This window comes from Oreochromis niloticus, linkage group LG7 (genome assembly GCF_001858045.2).
Source record: "Oreochromis niloticus isolate F11D_XX linkage group LG7, O_niloticus_UMD_NMBU, whole genome shotgun sequence".
In the NCBI taxonomy this organism is placed as follows: domain Eukaryota; kingdom Metazoa; phylum Chordata; class Actinopteri; order Cichliformes; family Cichlidae; genus Oreochromis; species Oreochromis niloticus.
Genome location: NC_031972.2, coordinates 21,280,812 through 21,299,101, shown reverse-complemented (window position 1 = coordinate 21,299,101; position 18,290 = coordinate 21,280,812). Strand labels below are relative to the sequence as shown.

The following is an 18,290-nucleotide window of genomic DNA, read 5'->3' as shown; positions in this document are numbered from 1 at the left end:
CTACGTTTGTGTCAACTTTTGACTTGTGTCGTGTTACAACTAGAGCACCATAACGCTCGGTAGATACACACTTCAAAGCAGGATGTGGGTCATCAATTAAAGTAGCTCGGTGCATAAGGAGGATGGAAAACACCCATTTATTTAAACTTATGAATGCAGCAACTTGTGGGCATCAAAAAACCAACAAAACAAAACAAAAAAACCCAACACTGTTCACAATTTGTTTTCTATGTTGTCAAAAAAATTATTGCAAATTTCCTTTAAATATTGTGATATACTTGTGAAGCTGTATCGCCCACTCCTGGGTGCGACATGTTATATATTACATAACATGATTTTGCTTTTGACCTTTTTTAACTGGGGTTTTTTATGCACACCGAAGAGTTTTTGATGTTGCAACCAATTTAGAAAAAAAAAAGAAAGAAAGAAAGAAAGAAGCAGGCAGAGTTCTTGTAAGAAGGCAGCACAGACTAACTGCATGCGAACCAATCGTGCTTATGTGAACAGTCAGACGTCTAAGACATATGTTTGTGTATGCCAGAAAAGACTCTGCTTAACCAAGTCATAATTGTGATATATGATTGTTTGACAACACTTTTGCCAACACAAATAAAAAGGTCTGAAAAATATGTGTTGATGTTTCTAATAAGCGACACAATTTGTCCCAGAGAAATTGAGTCAAAACTCCGTTTCTGCAGTTGGTATCCACTTTAGTGTTTTGCAGTAACAGAGCTTGGGGGAGGACGTAAGCTGATCAGTCAAACTGCAAATATGATATGACATTGCCAAATGGTGTACTTACCGCCACAGCTATCATTGAGTCGTCTGGTTTCCATTCTGCTTTCTGGTAGAAGCCAAACTGAGCCGCTGCCTTTGCAGACTCGATATAGCTGACTATCAAAACACTGGGCTGTGGGTGGGAAACAGAAATATGGGAAAGAAAGTGAGCTCTGGAGGTCAAAATCATCTGATTCAATATTAAAAATAACACTGGAGGTACAAAAGAAAACAGCATACCTCTTGTATCAAGTAATTAATATAGAAATATTTTTAAAATGGTTAAAAAAACAAAACAAAAAAACTTGCTGTGTGACAGCCAGTAACTCATCCATCTACAAAAAATAAATAAATAAATAAATAAATCTCAGGCTGCAGCCCAGTAAACAATGTCAGTGTGACAAGATGACAGCAGCTTTATTACTAGTGCTGGTTGTGATTGACAGAGATAATCTATAAAGATATTTGTCAGCCAATGTGTTGGAAGGGGATTTGTCTGGAATGATTTATTGCCTCAAATGGTGGGTATTTGGCAAAGAAGAAATACAGATTTGATTTGAAATTCTTTTCCAAAAATGGGATGACTATAATGCCTCACTGATGCCAAAAATCTCCTACCTAGTGAGCCCCAAATATATTTTTACTGAGAAAACAAAAGCATGTTGAGGCTTCTGTTTCTATCATGCAAAACGGATAAACTACAGGTGTGTTGCGAAGTTCTCATACAGCCATCATGGGCATAGATGTCATGGCAATTTTGTGGCTTTTCATGACTTTCATGAACTGTTCTTTTTCCAGGGTTGAATGACCTTACAGCATAAATCTATAATGACTTTAAAAAACGAGAACTGGGTGCACAAGATTCTACAATGTCTTTTAAATTGGCAAGACCAAGGCCTATTAAATTCTCGTTAGTGATCATGATTGACTACAACTGGTGGTTTTTCTTTGGCAGCATAAAAATGCTTTGTTTGATAGCACTCATTGGACTGACCCATACTGAGAACAATGGGGAATTCCAAGGAACTCAGTGATGACCTAAGAAGGAGAATTTGAGATTTACACAAGTTGACACAGGAAGCCATTTCTAAACAAATACATATTTCAAACAAATGTACTTAAGTCCAAGTTACTTGAATGTGTCACCACTTTTCCAAAGGGACTGCTTAACCCAAACTGTCACCCTCAGATGAGCAGCAGTTGGCTAGGATGCTGAGCAACAACCCCAAAACCTCCAAGGCTCAAGCCTTCAACGACCTGGAAAATGCTGGATCACTAGCATCACCATCCATAGTGAAGCATGATTACATAGTTTGGATTGAGAAGGTGTCGACCAAGAAAGAAGCCCTTGCACCAAAATCGACACCTTCAAAGCTCTAATTAAATTTGCCTTCAGGAGCCAAATGCCTTCTGAAGAAACATTTTATTTTCAGATGAGAAACAGTTATTTGGTTGCAATGACAGTTATGGTTGGAGGAGTCAAGGTGAAGCTTTCAAACCTGAGGACACTGTACCAACTATCAACCATGGTGGTGGTAGCATCACGCTCTGGGGCCATTTTGCTGCCCTTTGCACATTGCACAAATTGGATAGAATAACAAAGGAGGACTACCTCCAAATTCTTTAACTTCACCCTTACTTAAGAGTTAGACAGTCGAACTTTGGACACAGTTGAATGTTCCATTGTTCCAGGAAGACAATGATCCGAAACACACATCAAAATTGGTTTTGGAACAGAAAACGAAGGCTAATATTTAACTTTTGGAATGGTCTTCCCAAAGCTTTAACGTCGACCTTATAAACAATTTGTGAACTACGATTAAAAACCATGGTCTGTACCTGGAAACTGATCAATTGAAATTAATTCTACCAATTCTGCCAAGAAGAGTGGTCAAATATCCAGCCAGAAAGATCCTACAAGCTTGTTGATGGCTACCAAAAGCAGCTGGTCGAAGTGCAACTTGCTAAGTAATATACCAAATATAATGGGGATGTACTTACGTATTTGAGCCAGTAAGTAAACTTTTAACCCTGTGTGATTTAAGAAAAATCCAAAATGAATTCAAAGTTCTGCACCTAATTCTTGTGTTTTAAAAGATGTATGCTGCACAATCACCCTGGAAAAAAACAGTTCAGAGAAATCACTGCAAGCCCAAAGTTAACATGACATTCATGCCTATGATATCTGCAAGTATAATTATCACCACGACTGTATGCTTGAGGCTATCACCCTTAGTTTACCTCACTTTATTCTCTCTACGGCAAAATAAGAACTAGCCTGCAGCTTCAAAAAGAAAACATGTATCTCCAACCAATAAATTTTCAAGTTTTAAAACAGCTGCTGAAGAGAAATGTTGGTTTTAAAAAAAAAAAAAAAAAAAAAAAAAAAGTGAAAATATTTGGTTTCTTAAGATCAAGCATCTGGCGCAGTACAATTCAACATTCAACAATAACAGCACAGATCATCAGCAATAATGGAAGCTTGAGACTTGCTACAAAAGTATGACTGCCAATTGATTTTACTGCCAATGAAAGTGGTAATCGAGCTTTTTCATGTGTGGGCTTCACTCTGGTGACCTCTCTTGATTCAGTTAATCCAGTCCTTCCACTTGCACAATCAGCACCATAATCATTTTCAAAGTATGTATGGCATCCTGGAGTCTAAGGCTGTTGAATCGGTTTCCATTGAGAACATATAAAAAAGGTTTGGTATTACAGAAAAAATAGGGCACTGGCTACGGTGAGGTAAAGCAGTAATGTAATTCCAGCTGTACAACTTTAATGCTGGTATCTACTCACTGTAATGACACAACAGGGTTCACCATTCCTGCCTTATGGTGTCGCTTTCATACAATTAAAATTTAATAATGCCAATGACACCTGAACCAGATGGAAACAGACACCCAACTCCTCAATAGGAAAAGCAAAACTTAGTTAAATAGACGTAGCACACTGACAAGTTGGCAGCTCAATAGCTTACTTTTGTCTTTCTACATCAACACACTGGATTTGAAAGGAAACATCACAGTGAGGTTAGTCTGTACTTTTGGTACTTTCTTTCAATCAGTTGGCAAGACTGAACAAAACAACTAAGCTAAATTTTTGGTGCTATTTAGTTCACCAACTTTTGTTTCCTTATTTTGTTTAAAATTCTAAATTACTTCTTCCTCTGGTAGCCCTGCAGTAGCTTGATGTTAGCCATCTGATAACCCCTAAGCTCTACAGAAAAGTTGAAGGACACAATGGACTTAGTAGGGGTGACCAGCACATGTTAAGAGGAAGAAGTTCCTCCAATCGACATTCCTTTTCCTGGATGCCCCACGGATACTTGCAGGCACTCAGAACTCTTAAGAAAGAGGGGAAACAAAACAAGGTCGCATCCTGTGCAGGTCTCGGGAAATTAACTGTAACCCTGATCCATTGTTGCCACAACTCAATAATATTCAGACTGTGTGTGTGCATGTTTGTGTATCACAGACCGTTATAAACAATGTACCCAAGTGCAGGTTATAAAAATCAATCATATGCTCCCTCTCCATGTCACCATGGCAAAAACGTCCAAATAAACAAGGCCAACACGGAAGAATTCAAAATACTCTGTATGATGTTGATGAAGATACTGAAGAAGTACTAAAATGGAGGCACACCAAACAATTCATGACCCATTCCACATTTCTATGGTATTGAAAGCTGAGCTTAGTGGGTAGAGAAGTTCCCTGGAAACAGTAAAAGAGAAACCACGTCTACTCTCTGCATTTTTTTTTTTTTACATTTTAGATTTTTTTTTAAAAAGTGTGAAAAACAGGAATTAATATGATGAAGCTGCCACCATGTCAAACATCACCTGAATCCCACATGCAATGACTCAAAATATATATTTAAATATACGCATATATTTTTTTCTTATGCTGTTAGACTTAATCAATTAACCCTCGTTTCAACAACTTATCAAGTCCTTGATGTTTTTATTTGCATTTCTTGGGAAGAAGAGCTTGCCAATAAAGCATTCATGTGTTTGACAAGCTCCTGACCTACCACTAATTTCTACAGTCTGTCCAAATGTCACATCACTGGCATCGCCATCTGGTCAGCCCTGTTTATGTTGTTACCACGCACCTCAAAGTCACTGCTCCCTTGGCTCTATACCAGCAGGTTCAGTGGACTGAATGGAGTCAATTAAGCCAGATGTTTTAGATGTTGCAGTGCTCGACAGAGTTTGGTGTTTTGTTAAGAAACCAGCTGCAGCACAGCATGTTGGAACTTTTATAAACTTAATGGACCGCACCAATAAGTTTATAAATAGACAGAATTAACATTGGTTGATTGGTTTTAAGTCACTGTGAAATGTTCCTGTCGTGTGATGCATTTGTGGCCATGACATGCAAAATAAACAGCCTGATTATTGTGCTGAGATAAATGTTGACATTTATTTTGTAACTCCGCTGCCTAAATTCCTGAAAACTACCGGTAAGCAAAACATGCCATGGCATGTTTTGAACACTATTACAAATGTTTTGTTGACAGTAACTTAACCTTTGACCTGTATGCTGCTGAGTAAAACTGATGAGTACAGCAGAGGTAGCTGTACTTGGCTTAGTTGGTAGAGTAGGTGGTCTACCAATCTAAAGGTCCGTGGACTGCTCCCTGACTCCTCCAAAGATACCAAAGGTACTGACCCCCGCAATGTAGGCATCTGTATGAATGTGTGTAACACTTATAGTAAGAAAGTGCTTTGAATGCTCATCTGAGCAGAAAGGCACTATATAGTACCAGTCCACCTACCAAAATACACAATTTACTAACATTTGGGAAACTTTAAACTGAACTGCTATAAAGCGTCTATCAGGTAAACACCAATCCACTGTGGTTGAGTTTTGCTGTCAAATTATTGTTATAACTTAAGTAATGAACGACAGCTCATCCACGTGTAATGATGTGTAACGAGTTCACCTGCAGTCTGATAGGTGTGTACGTGGAACCCTCTGCCAACACATCAAGGTTAAAAAAAAAGAAGTAGTTTGAGTTACTCATCTGGGGACACCACAGTTTCCCCCCGTGTTTATTTACGGCACTTAATAAAACATGAAGGGCAGCCGGCCAGGCTATCACCCTCTGCTGCAATGCGTTTGAAATGAAAACGATACCAGATCCAATATCTTAGCTAGCGTTTTTTTGTTTTTGTCAGCTGATTTCAAGACCGATCCGAGTTTCAACTCACCCGACTAAACCAGACGCTGAGCTGGGTCTCTGAGAGCAGAGCGAAGTAAAAGCGCTGGGAGCTGGGCTGGATGTAGAAGGGCTCCTCTTCGCTCCTCAGCGGACAAAGCAGCCTCCGTGGCCAGCCGGTTAGAAAATACATGACGGCAAACTCACTCCGCCTCGGCGCAGCAGTGCCAAATAGTCTGTGGTCCCCTGTTCCTCCTTAAGTGCAATATTTAATCCAGGTGACTCATGAGCAACTCCGGAAATACCCCCCAAAAATATAAGGTATATACAAGCCAGTGTTGACACCGGTTAAGGGTGCCATACAGCTTCCAAACAGCCGACGGAGGCTACACAGCTAGCCCCGGGCTAGCGCTGGCTTTTCAACTTAAAGCTAATGAGCAGTCCAAGTGTAACCGAAAACAACAGCACGCAGACCCGCAGGTTCACCATACGGCCCCAAACGGCGGGTTCAGACTCAAGAGCGGCCCGATTAACTTCCACACCCGGTGCCGTGTGGGTTCTAGCGAAGTGTGGATCTGCGGTGTTTAGTAACAGCAAAGCGTCCAGTTTTCACTCCTCTGCGCCTCACCGTCGCCATCTTTCCAAGAGTCTGTCTGACTTAAAGCTGATTGGCTGAGACAGTGGAAGTTTGCGTCCTGTTGACATCTGACGTCACCGCTCCGTTGTACGAATCCAGGTGGCGGTGGCGGCAGCTTGGCTCGATGCTGCCACCTGGTGGTGAAAATGGAATTGCCTGGGAAAAACAATTTAATTGCGGTGTGACTTCTGAACTGTGCGACTGCAGTCTATCTGACATCTTTTAAATGAAATAAATTATTTTTCTTCTATTTCTACTTCTTCTTTTGATAATAATAATTATTATTATTTCCATATTAAAATTGGAACCAGGACACTGAATCCTGCAGCCATAATCAACATTACATGTGCTCTTTTCTTTTTAAATCAACATATATGCACACAAGCTTTTAACCTAATTATTTAGAGCCTGTGCATCAATTTTATCTCTTGTATCCAGCTCATAAATCCATTCATGAAATGTGGCGCTATTTAGCAGAATGAGAGTATTATTAAAATAACGTGGCATTTTAATCATGTTAGTATATCATTCTTCCCATATTAATCAAATCAAATAAAGCTTGTGGAACAGGACTATGCTGAAGCACTCTGCAGGCTCGTGTGAAGACAAGGGAGAACTGACATTTAAAATTATGCATGGTACTTCATAAAGTATAGAGAAGGTCAGGAGGAATTGCACTGTGTCTTTGTTAGTGTTAACAAAAACACAGGAGACTGATCTGGAGGTTGCAGAGCTGAAGATGTTGAGATTACCACTGGCAGTCCACCAGGATGGCCAGGATTAGGAATTAGTATATCAGAGGAAAAGCTCGGGCTGAGTGGTTTGAAAACAAAGTCAAGAGAGGCAAGGCTGAGATGGTTCGGAGCAAAGGATTGCATATAGGGGACAAAGGATGTTGAAGATGGAGCTGCCAGGCAGGAGGAAAACAGGAAGACTACAGAGAAGATTCATGGATGTAGTGAAGGAGGATGTGCAGTTGTTGTGACAGAGGATGCTAGAGATAGGCTGGGAAGAAGCTAGATTATGCCAGTGGCGAAAGAAGAAAAAGAAACAGTGTTTGTGAGTTTTTCTCCTCATTAACATTTACTGTTTGTATATATCACTAACGCCACAGATATAAGACATATATTTATTTTTTTTAATATACATTTATTTAGACTCGGTGGTTTAAAAAAGTAAATAAATACAACTAACGCGTCAGTAGGGGGCAGTAAAACTCTTATCAGTTCCGTATACCGCCAAAAAAGTGAAGAGAAGAAGAAGCAAAGGCAGAAGCATGGCTGCAGATATGAGATTACCGACTATTAGAAAAACCGTGTCGCTATCAGCGTCTGCGTTTGACCGAAAAGATCTGGTCGTACCGGGGGATGTTATTACTTCAGACACTGGGTTCATGAGGTAGGTGTTGGTTTTATTTTAATTATTATGGAAAATCAACCAAACACAGGAGTGTGCTGCTGTTCGGGTCTGTTTCTGGTATCTGGCTTGTAAAGGTAATTTAAAAAATAAACTAAAAATGCTCCAGATGATAGCCAGGGCCATACTGAATTAGCAGGTGAGCATAAAGTCAGCCTGTCTCATTTGCTATCTTCTAGACTGATACACAGTAAGTACGGATAAGGACTCTAATCGGATAAACTGCAGCATTGTTTTGTGTGACCTCTGAATGCTGCACTTTACCCCTTATTTCTTTTTATTTTTTTGGCTGTTTTCTTCAGAACTAATGTTTGATACCGTCTGTCCGCAGGGGTCATGGCACCTACGTTGATGACGACAAGTTGACAGCTTCAGTCGCAGGAGAGGTGCAGAGGGTGGACAAACTCATCTGTGTCAGGCCACTTAAAACCAGGTGAGTGGTTGAACTCTTAAACAGTCAAAGACTTAGATGGGCCTGTTATCTATATACTCGTTCTTACATTGTGAAGTGTGCTTTGATTGCAGGTTTAATGGTGAAGTTGGAGATGTTGTGGTTGGCAGAATTACAGAGGTAATGCCTAGTATTTGTTCCCGTATACAGCCGCTCTAGTTATAATAAAAGACAGTGATTGCAGCAACTTGTTTTCATTTTGGTTTCCAAGGCTTTTAAAGAAAATTTCTTCTTCTTCTTTAAAATGTATAGGTGCAGCAGAAAAGATGGAAAGTGGAGACAAACTCCCGACTGGACTCTGTCCTCTTGCTGTCTTCTGTAAACCTGCCAGGAGGAGAGCTGGTGAGATGATAGAAAATGTGATTCACTGGGAGAAGACGGCTTTGGCTGACATATTAAAATTAATATTTGATCATCTTTTCTTTTTCTTTTTCTTTTTCTTTTCTTTTCTTTTCTTTCCTTTTTTTTTTTTTTTTTTTTTTTTAGAGGAGAAGATCAGCAGAAGATGAGCTGACCATGAGAGAATATCTTCAGGAAGGAGATCTAATCAGTGTAAGTCTGACTTCTCTATTATAATCTCTCATTGGCTTCCCAGTTATATAATCTGTGTTGAACCTTTCCTGTGGTTTCAGGCAGAGGTGCAGTCTGTCTTCATGGATGGAGCTCTGTCACTTCACACCCGCAGTTTAAAGTATGGAAAAGTAAGTTATTCCAGTGTACACAAAGACATGTGAAAAAGTCACGGGCAAGTTTATTTATATAGCACATTACAAATGACCAAAGTTAATCAAAGCACTTCACGAGCAAGATGTCAAGGTTTTTTAAAGGCCGGAAAGTAGAAACTGAGTAAAGAAAAATAGAAACCGTTTTGGTAGATCTAATGAAAAAAAGAAACTTATTCAAGAGACTCAGGGCAACAACTGAAAAAGCTCAACGAGCTCTATTTTTTTTAATCAACTGATTAGCAGACCTCAGAGCTCTGACAGGAGTGTGGACATTAATAAGACCAGACAAATACAGTTGTGCCAGGCCAACCTAATCAGTATCCAAAAAACAATCAATATAATATTCAAATTAACCCTAAAACTGACAGGATGCCAGGGAAGTCAAGCAAAAACTGGAGTAACTGTGTTAGCTCAATAATAAGAGTAACAATCGTTATTTTCATTTTCATTTAAACTAACACCCTGTCTCCACTTCCCCTGACTATCAGTTGGGTCAAGGAGTGCTGGTCCAGCTTTCCCCTTCTCTGATCAAGAGGCAGAAAACACATTTCCACAACCTGCCGTGTGGCGCATCCATTATCCTGGGGAATAACGGCTTTGTGTGGTTGTATCCCACACCGGGCCAACAGGAGGAGGAAGCTGGAGGTTTCTACACCAGCCTTGAGGTAGGACGCCATATTTTTATTACTGATCAATGGGCATATGAATTTGTAAAACAATTTCTTGTTGTTTCAGGAAATGTAGGAATTTCAAATTGATACAATTGGTGCATTTACTAAAAATCTTGGTTGACTTCAAATCTCAGCGGCCTTGACCTCAAGGTCAAAGGTCAAAATAAGTTCTCTGATCTTCACAAATCTCGTGTGAATGCGATAACTCGAAAAGGAAGCCATCTAGAATTTTCATACTGAGATCAAAGGTGTGTCTGCTCAGAGGCTGAGGGGTAGCACTGGCGGTTGCCCACATTTTTCCTTCTGTGCCTCTGTTTGAGCATTGATTTAAGTACGTTTACATCAAGATCGAAAGAACTATGTGGCAGTTTTGTCTGCAATAGTAATTGCAATATTAGTTTTCAGCTTGGCTGCTAAAAGTTCACTGAGAGTATTGAGCTGTTCTTGTCTATCAGTAGGAGGATTCAACACACGACCATGCTTACGAAGAAAGTAACAAGATACAGAAAAGCAAAAATATATAGTTAATATATTGTATATTTTGTATCAAAAGGTAGTTAATTTAAACATTTATTTTAAAATGAAGGTGTGGACTGAAAAACTAAGTGGAGAGAATATGTAGAGAACCTAAGCATTCAGCACAAGGAACAGTTTTATTTTTTTTTCTAAATGGAAAGGCCTGGTTGTAGTTTGCAAAATCAGTGAGAGTTCTGGAACAGATTTTTATGGACTGATGAACTAAAACTTGGAAAGAGGCTCGGGCATGCATGGCTGTCAATGGAACGGGAACGCTGCCATCCATTAATGATTTTTACTGCTCACACAAGTAGTGTTTTGTGTGCTTAGCTTCAACCAAATGCACAAACTTTCATCATTCAACCTAAACGCAAGGCCAGAGCAACCAAATATTCCATCAAGTTGGAGCATCCTTGACTGTTTGAGTTGGTCACCTTCGATCCAGCTGTGCCGCACTCGGCTTGGTAAAAAAGCACCTTCAGCAACACGAGCTGAAGGCAGCTTCAGTCTGAAGGAGCATTAGAAAAAAAAGATGTTTGCAAGTTGAAGACTTCAGGCAGTGACTGAAGGGGATTTATTTCTACCATATTAGATGATTTTGTTTGACATTGGTTATAGCTATGTAATTAGAAAATATTAAAGGGGCTGTGCGTGTCTCTCACACAGTTCTTTCTTATTTTTGTCAGCCTAATCGAATGAAAGCTGAGATGTGGAGCTTGAATGAAGAATTGTTTCATTCAAACTGATTATGCTAGACAACATAAAATATGTAATGATGCTCCAGATGCTTGTGGTTTACACCGTACACACACAGCTTATTTGTTTGTGCATCTCTCATCTCTGGTTCCTCAGCCTGTCAGCCTGTCGGATCGAGAGGTCATTTCACGGTTGAGAAACTGCCTGCTGGCTTTGGCTGCGCACAAAGTCCTCCTGTATGACACCAGTGTTCTCTACTGCTACGAATCGTCACTTCAGCACCAGGTAGGAATCACTCCAGTAAAAACCATCCTTTGTAATGTCAATAATTTAGTTTCAAGAATTTGCAGTCATTTTTTGTTTTTGTTATAATGACACCAGTTGTTCCATGTTTGTAAACAATATGTCTACAAAACTATTGCAACACCCCCCCCCCCCCAACTCTTTTCTGTGTCATATTGTGCCATCTAGTGGTCATACTGTAATTGTCCAGCTCCTGGGCACCACTAGTGGAAAAAATACTGTGCAGTTCTCAACTTTGACTCGGCTGTTTTTGCAGTGTGGAACAGTCATGGTTGATTTCATTGCCCTTTGGGGTGGGGAACAAATGACTTAATCGCCCATGCTTCTCGCAAACACTACTCTTGCAATGATATCAGCATATATCAACAGCTTATCCGCTATGTGGCACATTTTTCTTCTGTATTATATTTACAATCGAGCCAACCCATATAAAGTGTTACTGTGCACTCGCGCTCAAGCTGCAACTCAATAAAAACACTTTCTGTTACCATAAACACAGACTGAAAACATGTACATCCATGGGTGTATGTGGTTATGCTTTTGATTTATGTTGTCTCTGTAGGTGAAGGACATCTTAAAACCCGAGGTGATGGAGGAGATTGTAATGTTGACGCATCAGAAGCTCTTGGAACAGGAGGGTTAAAGAGCCCAAAGCTTTGTCAGAAGTCAAAATCACATCAGGCCAGCTGTGGACCCGACCACTGATCTGAAAGCTGAATTAGCTTTATTTTCTTAGAGATATAATTAAATTGTCAAAGTCCAACGTGTTTTATTAAAGGAAACCAGTATTGTTGTTGTTGTTGTTTTTTTTTAATAGCAAACACAAGTGAAGTGTAACTTGTTCAGTGTGTGCAGCATTTCAGCTATTCTAAAGTTTTACAAAAGAATAGTCAATCATTGTTTTAACATATGTGATATATATATAAGCTGTATACAATAAATTTTGTGATTTCTATAAATTTTCACTGCATCTCAGTGTGGTCTGTCTGTGAACAAGGAAAAAACGTGTCTGGAAACCTTTATTGTTTGGCCTCTAGTTCTTACAGGATTTTTTTTTTTTTTTTTTAATATCGATATTGGGCAATTTTAAAAATCTGACATAGTAGCCAATTTTTTTTTTGGTCTTCTTTCAGATACATGAAAAAGATTTCTTGAACTTTTCCGTGTAGTTACTAATGACCCTTTACTAAGATTATGTGACGGTGCTGTTTAAAATGATCTTTTTGTATCGTTGCAACAAGTTACGCATTATTTATTTACACTCTTTCAAACTGGATCAGCTGGTTGTTCTGTTTGTGGTGTGCCAAACACATGTTGGCAACAGGAAAGTTTCAAAGTTGTGGAGCTCTTTCTCCAGTCATTTTAATGTTAATTTATTAGACATTAATCTGATCTATTGGTTGAGCTCATAAGAACAAACTTCTCACGTCAGCAGTAAAGGTTACGTATAATCACCATTTTAATGGTTTTAATGGTGTCTGTGTGCATTATTAAAACATCTGTGGTGCAAGACTATACTTGAGCATACTATAGTTGTGAAATAAAGTGTGTAGATCCCATGGAAATTGGTAGTTTTTAGTTATTATTTTAGGTTTTTGAGGGTATTCTTGCATAATCCATCCACTTTAAACGGCTAAATAATGATGAAATGGGACTTTTCTTGAATAGGTTGCTCCATAACCTCCTTTTCTTCTGTTTTACACATCCTTTGGTGGGTTTGCTAATGTGCTAGGGGTCACTAGCTTGTAAAAATATTTGAGCAGCTGGAACTCTATGATAAAATTCAGAAGTCATAGTTGACTCAGTAGTTGCCCAAACTGCCCAGTCACTGAGACAGTGGAAAACCTAAAGCAAACCCAAACCATAATGTTTCCACCACCATGATTCACAGTATGAGTATGGCTTTGGTATTTGCCACTTCACTGGTACTGTAAACTGTAGTTTTATTCTAATTTTCCTCCTGGACAATAAATGCTTTCCCCTGACACCTCTCATGTAGGTTAGATTTGTATAATATCTTTCTTGCGGTTGTAAGAATCCCTTGCTAACCCTGTGAAGAAAGTTTGTGACTTCTCTCTGCTTTTAGTGTCTTTAAGTTCCCTTAAAGTGAATAATGACAACACACCTGAACACAACAATATATATGTTAGAGATTTAAATTAGGTAAATTCCCATAGATCGTGTAAAATATATATTTATATACAATCATAGGTTCACTCCCTACAGAGATCCTGATAACATGCCACCCCTGATTCTGATAAGTACTTCAAAGTGGGATAAATGTTGAGTTAGATGCTTTAAAACTGAGTAAAGTAACTAAATTTGTGTAATTTATCTGTAAGAAAAGAATCAAGTGTTTTCATAGTTTGATATGCCAAAATGCATATATCCTTAAAACTATTAGGCCTGGGCTAGATCATATTCTTGAGCATTGAGTTCTTTATGGCTTTGATAAAATCCACCATTATATGTGTGGGTGGATGAACCTTTAACCTGTGGACCTTCAGCTTTTCTCCCCTGTGTGAGCGTACTCTCTCTGCCTCAGCGTGGCTGCAGTGTTGTTGCTCTTCCAGCACAACAAAACCTTTGCTCTTGTCCTCCTGTGCTAGTCCACGCACGCACGTGACGTCGTACGTCGCCCCACCCACACACCCAGTAAACCACCTTGCGTATGGAAGTATGGCGGCCCCAGCTACAGAACTACTACTCCGCCAAAGTTTACTGCTGCGATTTTCACGTGAAAGCTATGAATAAGTACGAGAGCCAGGGGTTCGGTAACGAAGAGCTCGGCGACTGTGAACAGAGGAAAGGACTTGTAAAAAGAGTCATCGCTCTCTGCCCCGCTGAGTTGCCTCGATTTGCCTTGATTGAAGTGCCTTTTAGTCCGGGTACCGCAGGGGAAGAAACTCCGCAAGACGAGAAAAGTGGACACGGAAGTTTGAAACCAACTGTGGCTTTGGAAAGACCAGCTGCAAAGTCTTGAAAGGGTGGCGGTCAAATCATGTTTTTGTGAGACGTTTAAGTGCACTTGTCGGCGGTTTCCCTACCAGCGAGCCAGCGACAGCCAACTGTTGCCTGCTTGGTGTGCATTTAAGGGTCTGGCGCTGCATACCACCAGCAGACGTTGGTTAGCTTTCATGGCTATCTCCAACATTAGCATAAGGTCGCCAGCTAACAAGCCACATAAATGTTTCTGTGACCGTGTAAGTTTCTCTAAACACTTGTTTTTACTCCCTACGGCGTTCGTAACTAGAGCAAAAGTTTGCTTTATGTGGCACATTTACTTCAGTGCCTGTTACTGATGATTAAATGATCTTTCTTTTTTTTTTCTTTTTAACTTTGCTATTCCAATAAAATAAGGGCAGTAATGTTATGGCTATCAATACTTGCTACTTTTCTTGCTTTTTCTTTCCGTGACTAGTTTTTAAATCTAACACTTGGCAGTTTTTTTGCATATCTATAATAGAATAAAATAGAATGGCCCTTTATTGTTATTGTACAACTAAATTGTGGGTGCTCCACACCAACTGTGCGGAATAAAATGTAAATGGCAGATAGCAGTAATAAATATGAGTGTAGCTTAACCTAGATTAGAGGTTTTAATGGCTATCTTTTTTATTTAAAGAGCCTTGAGGCAACTGATATTGTGTTTGGCGCTATATAGATAAAACTGAATTAAATAGACGTGCATTAAAAATAGAAAATTTAGCTGAAGTTTAGGCTATATGCAGCAGGGAAAACTAATTTGTATAGAAAAGGAAGCACCTGACATCACAGTTAAAGTGGAACACAATAAAACTAAATGGGCAGTTAAGATTAGCTTGTGGTTTGTTATTTGGCACATAAACTACCAGTCAAATTAGTTCTTGTTTTATTTTGACTTTACGGTCACATATCTTTGTGTTAAATGAAATCATCACTGAATCTTGTTTTATTTGTCTCTAGATCGCTGTGAAATGTCCCGTAAAGCACTCACGCTCCATTAATGCATGATAAACAGAGACATACTGGAGCATCACTGATTTGTGCTGGTGACCTCCATCACCTAAATTCTGGGAGGGGAGTGCCCGAGCCAGGGGAACGGATTCTTTTCTTTTCCCAATCTCCTCTTTTCCTGGTGGGCAACTGAGTCCAGCTTGGAGAGTCCCGGCTGCGGCCTGGCACCCTGCCCTTATGGGGCAGCAGCCGGGGAAGCTTGTAGGGGACCAGAGGAGACCCAGTTTGCCGGCCTTCATCAAGGGCTCGAAGAAGGAATCGTCACGCCATGGGAACCAGCCCTGTAATGTTTTTGCTGTGCACGGTAAGATCAAATATTTTTGTCACTTATTACATTGACAGCAAATGGATTTCCTAAAGTATAATAAATTTGCTCAGTAGGGGAAATTCTTGATTGAAGCTTTTTTTTTTTTTTTGTCACAGGCAGAGTCAAAAATAACAAAGTTTTTTTTTTTTCAGCAAAATAAATCCCACAGTGAAAATGCGCACATTGGAGCAACCACTGTACATATTAGCCAAAGATCGATTATGATCTGACTAATTAATCAATGAAGATGAAAAAAATTGCTGTCCAGCTGCTATATTTATGTTCTTTTGAAATTTTGCACACTTTGTGCACAAGCAGTATATTTTTAAACCTCATTTTTAAGAAAAATGGTGACATGTAGCTTGTATTTGATGGAAATCTATCAGTAAACATTACCAAAGTAACTGTTTTTACCAGGAGATGAGTTTACACTTGACCTTTTACAAGATGTAATTTAGTTTATTAAATGTGTGTTTATTATAATAATATTGACCTCCACAGATGGAAGCAATGTTTTAATGTAATGTCATAATGTTTAATGTATCATTTTGGCATGTCAAGTGTACAGCACTTTGTGTTCAGCTGGGGGCTGATCTGAAAGTGCTATATAAATAAATTGCTTGCTTGCTTGCTTGCATAAAAGTTTTTTGAGCTTCTTGGGCCTTCAAACCTTCAACACAGTCTTTAAAATATTTTTAGCAAATGTGTGCAGTATGCTGAGTGTTTTTCTGACTTTACACTGTCAGACACACGAGATAAACTTTGAATGGCTGCTCATTGTCAACATGTCAAATCTTAACATGAGTGGTGAGTCCAGGAATGTTGGTAGTTTGGTTTAAAAATAGACTTCAATGATTGATGGACTATCAGAATAGTCAAATAGTACTTTGCCTCATGTTTCTGTCATTGGTAGCTCGTTATTTTCCAGTTTGACTAGTAAAACTGTCTTTGTCTAAATGTGTTGCCCAGAATAGTTAAGCCTAAAAAATAAAAAGGTGCAGGAAGGCTTGCACTCTGTTTGAGATCAAAAAAGAAATTTATGATAGTAGGATTTTTAATTTGTCCCTGTAAACTGTAAAATTGGTCTTAAATTTTCCTCAGTGAGGAGTTCGGATCAAACAGGAAGTGAATTATTACTGCATTAAGCATTTCTGTTTAAAGACCAGACATGCACTGATTGTGAAATTCTTGGGTAATATCAGTGTTTAGAATATGGCTGACAGTGTCGATTCTGATGAGGGTTTTTGTGTGTTATGTTTACTGTTTTTACAAAATCTGCAGAAGTATAAATGTTTTTGAAACCTTTCAGCTCTGCACACGTTCTTTTAACATTTATACACCAGTGCAAAGTTATTAATCACTGGCATCTGTAAATGTCATTTTAGTGGTGAACTTTTGCATTATTGATACTGGCTGATTCCTGGGTGCACCCCTATGTGAGGCATCAGTGGAAAGAGAGGTAAACGGATATTATCAGTGTAGAAGACAATTTTTCAAAGTAATGGAAGGGGTGCAGAAAAAAAGATACTCATTATTATCAGAGATGCATCTTTTTTTAATTTAATTTTTAATATGATTTTTAATTAGTGGATGTGAATCATGCATATAGCCAACTGATAGGTTTACCAAATGTGTCTTTAGCGTTGTGATTGCCTTGGCAGGATTGCTTTCCACTGACTCTAAAGCTTGCTTAACACAGTGGGGAACAGGACATCGAAGGTCATGCAAACAGAATGAAATTGTGTGCTGGTAAATGGATCAAATTTTGTAAAGGGTCACTGATATGGGATGCATTTGCTTTTCCTTTCTATCCTTTTCCTCTTGTGATATGCAGGTTAGACCGTAAAAGGGGATGTGAGTCACAGTGCAAGAGGAGGGCAAGATCAACACATGATTTTATGTTTTGTTTTGTTTTTTTTCTTCCCGGTGAAGCAAACTAGTTAAAACTAGGATCTTTAGAACCATGCTGCTTCTCAGCAGGCAGGTTCAGACCTCTGCATGCAGCTGCTTGGGAAAGAGACAGAGGCAGTGAGGGGCAAGCAAAGACCTGTTTTTGCTCTTGGCACTTCTGCATGCTGTGTGTGTAGGTATGTGCTGTGTTTAGGCATGGTTAGCCTGCACAAAACTATTCCATTTTTAGCTGCTTTCACATTGTGTGGTTCAAATCGCAGTGTGTGCGTGCTTAAGTTAAACATACAACTGTGTAGTTCAATGATTAAAGTACATGCTGGACTATGTTAACAAGCCTGTTATATGCCAAGACAGATGTACTTGGTCCAAGGTTATCCTAGTTAACTGAAACTAATCTAAAAACCAGAATATGGGGGAATTAACTGAAAAAGCAATGACACTTAACTCCCAGCCCCCAAACTAACTGGATATTAAACATTTTTAAAGCAACTAAGGTAATTTTTTTTGTCTTGGTTTTCTCCCACTTTATCCCATAATTCAAAGTAGGGATGACCAAAATTATTCAGTATTATTATCCTCCTTATTTACCTAAATTCAGAGCATCTCTAAGAAGAAAATAAAAGATATATTTAACTTAAAAATGCACCAAAACTTACAGGGCAATGCTTTCGCTTTTTCATTTTGTTACATTCATGGTATTTTAAATACTAAGTACATC

The 18,290-nt window shown here is 39.0% G+C and overlaps 3 protein-coding genes across 4 annotated transcripts in view; 2 read left to right on the top strand and 1 right to left on the bottom strand.

The window, feature by feature from the left end:
• The window catches only part of ric1 (RIC1 homolog, RAB6A GEF complex partner 1), a 39,922-nt gene extending 33,314 nt beyond the window's left edge, over positions 1 to 6,608 (bottom strand). The window contains exons 1-2 of one of the 2 annotated variants that reach the window (XM_005470340.3): positions 5,996 to 6,608; positions 803 to 910 (exon numbers count right to left, since the gene is read on the bottom strand). In XM_005470340.3, coding sequence (XP_005470397.1) covers positions 803 to 910; positions 5,996 to 6,136 — 249 coding nt within the window. In that variant the 5' untranslated portion in view covers positions 6,137 to 6,608. The remainder of the gene's footprint in view (positions 1 to 802; positions 911 to 5,995) is intronic. The other variant, XM_005470339.4, reaches the window with a different exon arrangement.
• A 1,198-nt stretch (positions 6,609 to 7,806) lies between these two features.
• exosc2 (exosome component 2) lies at positions 7,807 to 12,151 on the top strand. The gene is made up of 9 exons (XM_003453867.5): positions 7,807 to 7,978; positions 8,328 to 8,429; positions 8,522 to 8,567; positions 8,700 to 8,789; positions 8,934 to 8,999; positions 9,080 to 9,148; positions 9,661 to 9,837; positions 11,212 to 11,340; positions 11,921 to 12,151. Exons 1-9 carry the CDS (start codon positions 7,857 to 7,859, stop codon positions 11,999 to 12,001), a joined length of 882 nt encoding a protein of 293 aa, XP_003453915.1. The 5' UTR covers positions 7,807 to 7,856; the 3' UTR covers positions 12,002 to 12,151.
• Positions 12,152 to 13,987: 1,836 nt separating this feature from the next.
• abl1 (c-abl oncogene 1, non-receptor tyrosine kinase) overlaps positions 13,988 to 18,290 on the top strand; it is a 32,375-nt gene continuing 28,072 nt past the window's right edge. The window contains exons 1-2 of the mRNA XM_005470342.4: positions 13,988 to 14,561; positions 15,304 to 15,658. Coding sequence (XP_005470399.1) covers positions 15,532 to 15,658 — 127 coding nt within the window. The 5' untranslated portion in view covers positions 13,988 to 14,561; positions 15,304 to 15,531. The remainder of the gene's footprint in view (positions 14,562 to 15,303; positions 15,659 to 18,290) is intronic.

Excerpts from the sequence above, each read along its gene's own strand:
- exosc2 (XM_003453867.5), top strand. The coding sequence starts at position 7,857 with ATGGCTGCAGATATGAGATTACCGACTATTAGAAAAACCGTGTCGCTA. Across the intron at positions 7,979-8,327 it reads TCAGACACTGGGTTCATGAG|GGGTCATGGCACCTACGTTG; the intron begins GTAGGTGTTGGT and ends GTCTGTCCGCAG. Across the intron at positions 9,000-9,079 it reads AGGAAGGAGATCTAATCAGT|GCAGAGGTGCAGTCTGTCTT; the intron begins GTAAGTCTGACT and ends CTGTGGTTTCAG.